Source organism: Kogia breviceps, chromosome 3 (assembly GCF_026419965.1).
Source record: "Kogia breviceps isolate mKogBre1 chromosome 3, mKogBre1 haplotype 1, whole genome shotgun sequence".
In the NCBI taxonomy this organism is placed as follows: domain Eukaryota; kingdom Metazoa; phylum Chordata; class Mammalia; order Artiodactyla; family Physeteridae; genus Kogia; species Kogia breviceps.
In genome coordinates this window covers 102,120,688-102,129,154 of record NC_081312.1, presented here as the reverse complement: position 1 = coordinate 102,129,154, position 8,467 = coordinate 102,120,688, and the positions used below count along the sequence as shown (strand labels likewise).

General features: G+C 58.4%; 1 protein-coding gene across 3 annotated transcripts; it reads left to right on the top strand.

Moving 5' to 3' along the window:
- The first annotated feature begins 469 nt into the window (after positions 1-469).
- On the top strand, positions 470-7,651 carry ULK3 (unc-51 like kinase 3). 3 transcript variants are annotated; one of them, XM_059056807.2, is made up of 16 exons: positions 470-814; positions 1,471-1,611; positions 1,696-1,816; positions 2,372-2,476; positions 3,325-3,468; positions 3,648-3,730; positions 4,269-4,424; positions 4,596-4,701; positions 4,909-4,949; positions 5,167-5,269; positions 5,406-5,470; positions 5,557-5,635; positions 5,711-5,751; positions 6,117-6,164; positions 6,341-6,407; positions 6,528-7,651. In XM_059056807.2, exons 1-16 carry the CDS (start codon positions 713-715, stop codon positions 6,542-6,544), a joined length of 1,419 nt encoding a protein of 472 aa, XP_058912790.1. In that variant the 5' UTR covers positions 470-712; the 3' UTR covers positions 6,545-7,651. The 3 variants fall into 3 exon arrangements, with proteins under 3 accessions (XP_058912790.1, XP_066885458.1, XP_066885457.1); XM_067029356.1 differs by having other exon boundaries at positions 647-814; positions 2,372-2,478; positions 3,665-3,730; XM_067029357.1 differs by lacking the exon at positions 4,269-4,424 and having other exon boundaries at positions 629-814.
- The last annotated feature ends 816 nt before the right edge of the window (positions 7,652-8,467 follow it).

Below are 8,467 nucleotides of genomic sequence, written 5' to 3'. Positions count from 1 at the left end.
TGGTCCTCATGTCTGCTGGACTTGGGAGGATGGGAGTGGCCCATAGGGTAGGGACTGAGGCATGCCAGCCATAGGTGAGAGGAGACAGTTAAGATGATGCGTCTGTCTACTCTACTCCCTGGCTGGCTTGTGACAGACCAAGCCCCTCATCCCTGGGGGTGAAACCCCGTACTGAGATTGCTTGTTGTCTTCCATGGTACTTTCTTGTCCCAGTACTTCCACTTTCAGAGCTGCTGGTCTTGGGGGTGGGACCTCTTTGAACCACACCCCCTCCCCATCTTACACACCTGCTCAGCCGGGCTTCTCTCTTATCGCCCCTTCATCTGGGCGGTCTCTAGGATGCTGTCTGAGCCTGGATGGGATTCCCCAGGTGACCTCGTCTGCTGGCCTCCACTAACTCCCTTTAGGCCCGCGAGCTCCTCAGTATCCCCAAACGGATCTTGCGGGTACTGGCGGGTCATGTGATTTCCCGGGCGGGTGGAAGCGGTGGAGGCGCCCAGGAGCAGTCCCTGGAGCACCTAGAGGGGGCGTGGCTCGGGGGCGGTGGGGAGCCGGCGCCCCGCCCCGCCTGCCGCACTGCACTTTCGGCGGGCTCCTCTGGGGGCAGCGTGGAGTTCTGTCGTACAGCTGCGCGCTGTCCGTTCTGGGCTCCTGGCCGGAACCTGGCGCCGGGAACCAGGAAGCGGCCGGCAGCGTGCGCGCGGCAGTCGGGATGGCGGGCCCTGGCTGGGGCCCCCCGCGGCTGGACGGTTTCATTCTCACCGAGCGCCTGGGCAGTGGCACGTACGCCACGGTGTACAAGGCCTACGCCAAGGTGGGTGCGGGGCTCCCCGGGGCTTCTGTGCGAGGCAGGAATCGGGGGCACGAGAACTTCTGAGGGCCTGGCCCCGGTGCCCGCCAGACCCTGGCAGGTGCCGGGCCGGGAAACTAGAAAGGGTTAGAGAGGGTGTGAGAGCCGTTAGGGGCCCACGGCCTGCCGACCTTCCGTGGAGGAGGTGGGTGGTGACCGCCACCAATAGGTCTTCAAAACAAACACACATACACACACCCCTGTTGTGTGAAGAGACAGGTGGAGACCTCGATGGAGCCTCGGTGTCAGTGGCTGAAGAACAGGCTCAAAACAGTGAGGATACCTGTGGGCTGGGAGGAGTCTGGGGCACGGTTCTAGAAGGCTGGACCCACTTAGCAAGCAGAGTGGGCAGTTTTGAACAGTGAATAACATGCTTTAGCAGGGGCACTCTAGAATACAATGAGAGGGATTGTGGAGCAGAGAACACCAGGCTGGTGGGGAAGCCGGGATTCCAGAATCCGGGTGCCTCATTGGCCTGAGAAGGGGCAGCTGGGAAGCCTGGATGCTAGTGTGAGTGGGTAGAGGCCCTGTGAGGGGGAGAGGGAACCAGAGCCCTTCTGGCCGCACATAGAGTCCCTGGTAACCTTAAGGCAGAGCCGTCAAATCTCCTTTCCCCACAGAGGGATACTCGTGAGGTGGTAGCCATAAAGTGCGTGGCCAAGAAGAGTCTGAACAAGGCATCTGTGGAAAACCTTCTGACAGAGATTGAGATCCTCAAGGGCATTCGACACCGCCACATCGTACAGCTGAAAGACTTCCAGGTGTGGGCCTGGGATGGGGCCACCCCTAAAGGGGGCTGGAGAAGAGACACTCTCTTCAAGCCTCCTCTCTGCCTCTAACCACAGTGGGACAGTGACAACATCTACCTCATCATGGAGTTCTGTGCAGGAGGTGACCTGTCTCGCTTCATCCATACCCGCAGGATTCTGCCTGAGAAGGTGGCTCGGGTCTTCATGCAGCAGTTGGGTAAAAGCCTCTGACCTCAGCCTGATACCCCTTCCCATGATCTCTTCCCCTTCACACTACCCCTGCCCCAGGCTTAGAGCTAAGAGTTTCAGAGCTCTATCCATCCCAGCTTGGATTTTTAGGGCCCATCCTTCCTATGTGCCCATCCCTGGCTTAAGGATGCTGTGAGAGAGACAGGGAGGAGCCCCATCTGTGGGGAGTGCAGGCTTCCACACGTGGAATGTAATGCAAAGACCTCATAGAACAAAGACCTTCCTTCCTTTGCTAAGGAAGAGAGCAAGGACCTAAAGGGCTGGGGCATCTAGGGAAGCTTCTAGGAGGAGGGGAGACTTGTGAAGTGGTACAAGGGAGGAAGGAGGTCACTTGAGGTGGGGGTGGGGAAAGTTCCGAGCAGAAGGGGGAGCCTGGTGCTTGTATGTAAAGCATTTGGTAGACCAGCCAGGTCAGAACTGGGGTTGTGCAGGCTTGAAGGGGCAGATATAAGGCTGGGGAGGTGAGAGGGTGTGGGAGATGGGCTTCTCTGACCTGTCTCTCTGCATGGGTCCTACTCTCCAGCTAGTGCCTTGCAGTTCCTGCATGAACGGAACATCTCTCATCTGGACCTGAAGCCACAGAACATTCTGCTGAGCTCCTTAGAGAAGCCCCACCTTAAACTGGCAGGTGTGAGTCTGGAACAAAAGGCATGAAGGTTTGGAGGGTGGCTCTCATGGAGCCCTCTATTGAGTTATTAAACAGTGACAGACTGGGAGGTCCAGGGATGGGCCCCGTCACCAAAAGGTAGGGCCCTTCTCAGGCTACCCATGCTTGACTCCAGCAGTGTCATGGGCGGGCTCAGGGCTCAGTGTGTGACCAGAGTCAGGTTTCAGAGTGTGACCAGGGTTAGTACTTTATCTGTCACCAAGATTGGGGCTCAAAGTATGACTCAGTCTGTGGTGGCAGTGTTGGAGAGTGTGAGGTGGGAAAGCAGTGGTTGTGGCCCCTGATAAAATTTGGAGGAGAACTGACTTGAAACTGGAGGCCAGAGAGGCCCCTTAACCCAAAACTGGAGGCCAGAGAGGCCCCTTAACCTGAAACTGGAGGCCAGAGAGGCCCCTTAACCTGAAACTGGAGGCCAGAGAGGCCCCTTAACCTGAAACTGGAGGCCAGAGAGGCCCCTTAACCTGAAACTGGAGGCTAGAGAGGCCCACTGAGCTCGGTGGGACAGTGATGGAGAGTTCTAACCCCTTAGTGGACCCTTATCCTCATCGCTGGTGTGATCTGGGTGGGCTTCCTGGGAAAAAGGTGCTGAGGAGGCTGTGCAGGATAGGTAGGATATATGCCCCCAAAGAGGTAGGAGTGTGTTCCGGGTTTATAATGAGAGAAACAGCATGAGCAAAGCAGAAAAGTGAGCAAAGTAGGGATTAATCCTGATGAGTCTAGAGGGTGGGAGGAGCCCAGGGTGAGGCTATAAAGGCCAGGAGCAAAAGCAGCTGGAATCTGAGCCCTGCTGCCTGGCCTATTGCCTGCAGACTTTGGCTTTGCACAGCACATGTCCCCCTGGGATGAGAAGCATGTGCTTCGTGGCTCTCCCCTCTACATGGCTCCCGAGATGGTGTGTCAGCGGCAGTACGACGCCCGTGTGGACCTCTGGTCCGTGGGGGTCATCCTGTATGGTGAGAGCACTGTCCCCTGCCCCCACCTGGAGGCCTGCACTGCAAGGCCTCTCTGGGCCACTCCTGAAGGGTTTTAATGAGAATGCTGACTCTCCTGGTCTGGGGCCACTCCCCAGTTGTGGGCCAGGCCAGACTTGACCCTAGCCCCTCCCAGCCTCCCCTCTGCCTCCCTTCCACAGAAGCCCTCTTCGGGCAGCCCCCCTTTGCCTCCAGGTCATTCTCGGAGCTGGAAGAGAAGATCCGGAGCAACCGGGTTATTGAGGTAGGTCTAGCAGGGCCTTGGCACCTGCTGCTTGGCGGAGAGAGTCAGGGCCTTGATGTAGGAGACCTCACTGCCACCTGCACAGACTGGGGTGTGGGCTCCAGGCCACCTTTGTGGAGCTGGGGCACACTCTAGCTTGGAAGTTGGCTCCATTCAGTTCCAGGGACCCAGATCAGCCACAACAGGGAGCAAAGGGTCTGCCCCACAGCCCGCTACAGGCCCCCCCATGGGGAGAAGGCCAAAGCAGACCTAGGCCCAGCCTTTCCCCGAAACATTCCAGAGAAGGGAAAAGGATCTGGAAACAGGGTTCCATGACAGCTACGGGTTCCAGTGAGGGCATGGACAGGAGCCTGGGGGAGGAGGCTTGGCTCTCACTGGCTGTGACACTTTGAACCATCACTGTTCCTCCTGGTCTCACTTGCTCTGTCAAATGTGTATCTTTGGGGCGTCCCAGGACAGGGTGGTCCTGACCGGCGCCTGGGGCTGGGGGCCGAGGTCCCGGAACCCAGTGTGAGCTATACCTCCCCCACCCCCGCAGCTCCCCCTGCGTCCCGCCCTCTCCCAGGACTGCCGGGACTTGCTGCAGCGGCTCCTGGAGCGGGACCCCAGCCGCCGTATCTCCTTCCAGGACTTCTTTGCCCACCCTTGGGTGGACCTGGAGCACATGCCCAGTGGGGAGAGCCTGGCACGAGCAGTGAGCAACCAATGGAGATGGGTGGGCTGAGGGCAGGTTGGGGGTTTCATCTACCCCTTTCAATGGTGACGAGGTGACTTGCCCAGCAGGAGTCAGAGTGTGGGCTCAGGGCATCACCCCTTGTGGTGAGTATGGGGGGTGGGCATGACTTCTCATCTGTTTGTCCCCCAGACCGCCCTGGTGGTGCAGGCTGTGAAGAAGGACCAGGAGGGGGACGCTGCGGCTGCCTTATCTCTCTACTGCAAGGCTCTGGACTTCTTCGTGCCTGCCCTGCACTGTGAGTGCCAGGCCGGGTGCAGCAGGGGTGGGGTCAGCCATAGCTGCAGTGGGTGGATTCCAGAAGCAGCTCCCCTTCCAGAATTTTGTGGGAGACAAGGCAGAGGGTAAATCTGGAACTTAGTGCTTTGGGGGATTCCAGAGGGTTTGGTGTGGGGCAGGCGTCTCCTCGCTCTAGACGTCTCATATAAACCCGCACTTTCTGCAGATGAAGTGGACACCCAGCGGAAGGAGTCAATTAAGGCAAAGGTGAATGAGAGTCCCCTGAGGAAATGGGTGAGGGATCCCAGGGCCTCTGGGGATTGGCTCTTAGAGGAACCTCTCTCCCTGGGAAGGGGGTCAGGCCAGCCTCAGTTGACCTCTGATGTTACAGTTTGGGGCGGTCCCTGAGGGAGAACCTGGAGGTGGGTGCTGGCGAGGCAGGCAAGGTGCGAGAGCCCTTCCTCTGTCCCTTGCCCTCCTGCAGGTGGGACAGTATGTGTCCCGGGCTGAGGAGCTCAAGGCCATCGTCTCCTCCTCCAATCGGGCCCTGTTGAGGCAGGGGACCTCTGCCCGAGACCTGCTCAGAGGTAGGCCCCAATCCTGGCTGACCACCAGTTCCCAGCAGCTTCCTTCCAGCCTGAGGGGGAGGCAGGTTGGGGTAGGCATCCTGAGATGAGAAAGCAGGCTGCTCCCCTCACCCTGAGCCTTTGCGCCTCATCCCAGAGATGGCCCGGGACAAGCCGCGCCTCCTAGCTGCCCTGGAAGTGGCTTCAGCTGCTATGGCTAAGGTTTGTAGCCAGTGGGAGGGGTCCGGGCAGGGCAGGGAGGAATCCAAGTCATGCCCCTAAATGACCTGGTGTCCTTGTGGCTGCAGGAGGACGAGGCTGGCGGGGAGCAGGATGCTCTGGCCCTGTACCAGCACGGCCTGGGGGAGCTGCTTCTACTGCTGGCAGGTGAGGCCCCATGACCATACTCCCCTAAGCCCCTGGCTGCCCTGCTCTCACCATGTGCCCTCCCTCTCTCTGCAGCGGAGCCCCCAGGCCGGAGGCGGGAGCTTCTTCACACTGAGGTGCCCACTGGGGTCAGGAGGCTTGGGGGGCTTCCTCTTCCCCATTTGCCCTGCTCCCATCTGTGGCGACCTCCTTGGGTTCCCTCAGGGTGCTCCAAGTCTGGGAGTTAGACCACACAGACTTGCTAAGTTGGTGGCCCCTCGCACTCCATCAGGGCTTGGGTGCTCAGGTCAGGGCAAGGGGACAGGCAGGATCTGGGAACTCAGCAGCAATCGGAAGGCTTCCTGGAGGAAAGAGCAGATAAGGACTCAGAGCAAGTTGTTCTAATGAGGCAGAGGGTTCTGGAGAGCATTGGGAGTGAGGAGGAGCTCAATTTGAAGGCCTCTCCTCGCCCCACGTCCATGGGCATGTCTTCCCTTGGCAGGTTCAGAATCTCATGGCTCGAGCTGAATACCTGAAGGAGCAGGTCAAGGTGGGCACATGGGGGCCCACACTGGGGCGAAGCTGTATGTGTTCTGTTCCTCTCTGCCTGTGCCTCTCTGTCCCCTGCTCCCCACTGTGTACTCCCCACTCCCCGCTGTGTATGTCTTCCTCTAGTCTCTGTCTGAAGGCCTCTCCATCACTGTCTCTGCCCTTTATGTTCCGCAGATGAGGGAGTCTCATTGGGAAGCTGAGACCCTGGACAAAGAGGGGCTGTCGGAGTCTGTTCGTAGCTGTGAGTCCTGCCCTGGGGTCTGACCCTCCCTACAAGGAGGGGTGAGAGCTGGGGCAGCCCTGGATTCTGCCTCTTTTGCCAGAGACCTGAGACTGACGCTCCCCACTTTCCCCTCCACAGCTTGTACTCTTCAGTGATGCTGCAGGATGATTGGACAGGTCATTGGGAACTGGGGACATGCTCACCCCAGCTGATGCTCAGAATTCTGTGGCCCTCTGCCACCCTGCGGAGCAGGCTTCCTAGATGGGCAACTCTGGGATGCCCCACATCCCAGCATCCCCAGCACCACTTGAAAGACTCTTAACCCCCTACCCACTGTGTGTCCTGGGAGCACTGGGGTGGGGAGGACTCTGGGAGAAGAGCGTTTCTTTCGCGTGACTTTTGTTATTTGGTGGTTGCTGAGCCCTGAGCCTGTTGATTTCTGTTTTTGCTCTGAGACGAGCAGGGAGCCCTCTGCAGGGCTCTTGTTCTCTTTCCCCTCCTTGCCAGGAGGCAGCTGTGCCCTGTGCCCACCCCTTTCCTTCCTGGGAGCCTTTATGGCAACTCCCCTCCCTCCTTGCACTGGAGCAGGGCACTCCAAGACCCCTCAGGGAGCACCCATCCCACCATGTGCACTCAAGCCCCACTCACCAGTCTTCCTGGGAGCTGACCCCTGCCCACCCTCTCAATATTTTAAGATAATCCTTCATGCATGAAAGTATGGGGCAAATTTGAGAAAGCCCATGCCTTGTTCTTGCCCTGGCCTGGGAGGTACAAGGGGAGGGCTCCTCAGTCATACCTCCCACCTTCATCCCTCTGTGGGGAATGCCCCTGCTGGCCTCAGAGCTGGGCCTGGCCTGGGATGGGGAGGCATGGGGGGCCGCCTGGCCTTTCAGGCTCCAGGGGACCCAGTGATCCAGGAGACCTGATTCTAGGTCTGACTGCTACTACTCCAGTGTGTGACCCCAGGCAAGCTCCTTCCCCTTTCTGGGCCTGGGTCTCCCCATCTCTCCAATGGGACTGCTACTATCTCCTCAACCCCCTACATGGGCTTTCAGGAGAACAAAGTGACTTTAATCTGGAAAGAATATATACACCTAGAGTTATTTAGGGGTTTCTTTTCTAAAAAGTCAGAGAGGGTGTTAGTGATTTCTAACCCTTCTGCCCTGAAATGCCTCCTTGGGGCAAGAGTTGTCTGCCCTCCCTGTAGGAGTCTGGGTGTACAGAATGTAATTCATTGTTTTTCTATTAAATTATTTTCTAAACTTGTTCTTCTCTTCTTGATCTGGGAAAAACTGGAGGTAGCCCCTGTTCACATGCTGGGACCAGAGGAGCCCCAGGAAAAGCTGGGTGACATGGGGGAGGGCTGGGGCTGGGGGAAGCCCCAGGGTGGGGGAGTGAGAGCCACATCTGCCTCCTGCCTTTAGCCCCTGGGAGATCTGGGAGAGTCAGGTGGACCAGCCACCAGTCCTCCTACCACCCAGGAGACCAGCACAGGCTGGGAGCCCAGGCAAGGCCCTTCCTCTCTATACGTGGAGGAGGGCTCAGTGGCAAGAGTGCAGTCCTGTTACCTGCTGTGCTCTGCACTGCACACTCCCTCACCCGAGTTGCCACCCCCTCTTACCCTGGGCCAGTGAGTGGGCAGTGAGCTAGATCGGGGAAAGGGCATCCTCTAGGGTGTCCTGTGTTCATGCTCAGCTCCCCAGGCCCTCCAAGTTGGGGTGGTTTCCGGCAGCCCTCACCCCAGCCACTGATGGGGTCTTGGCCTGAATGGCACTCAAGAGCATCTTTGGGGACTTAGGGGAAGGGGAGCTCACCCCCTGGACAGCCACCAAGGCTGCTCAGCCTTCCCTGCAGAGACCTTAAAGGGCTGCTGTACAGGGAAGGAAACGTTAGGAGGGACCTAATTTCCCTGAAGCCTGACTGTTGGGAGGCAGTGTAGAGCAGTGGCCCAGAGGGCAGGAGGCATAGCTAAAATTCTGGCCTTGCCATTTGGCCCTGAAGCTTGGGACCCATTGATTAGCCTGTTTCTCAGTAAAATGAGGATGAAGATAAATGCCCCGTGGGAAAGTTAAGGATTA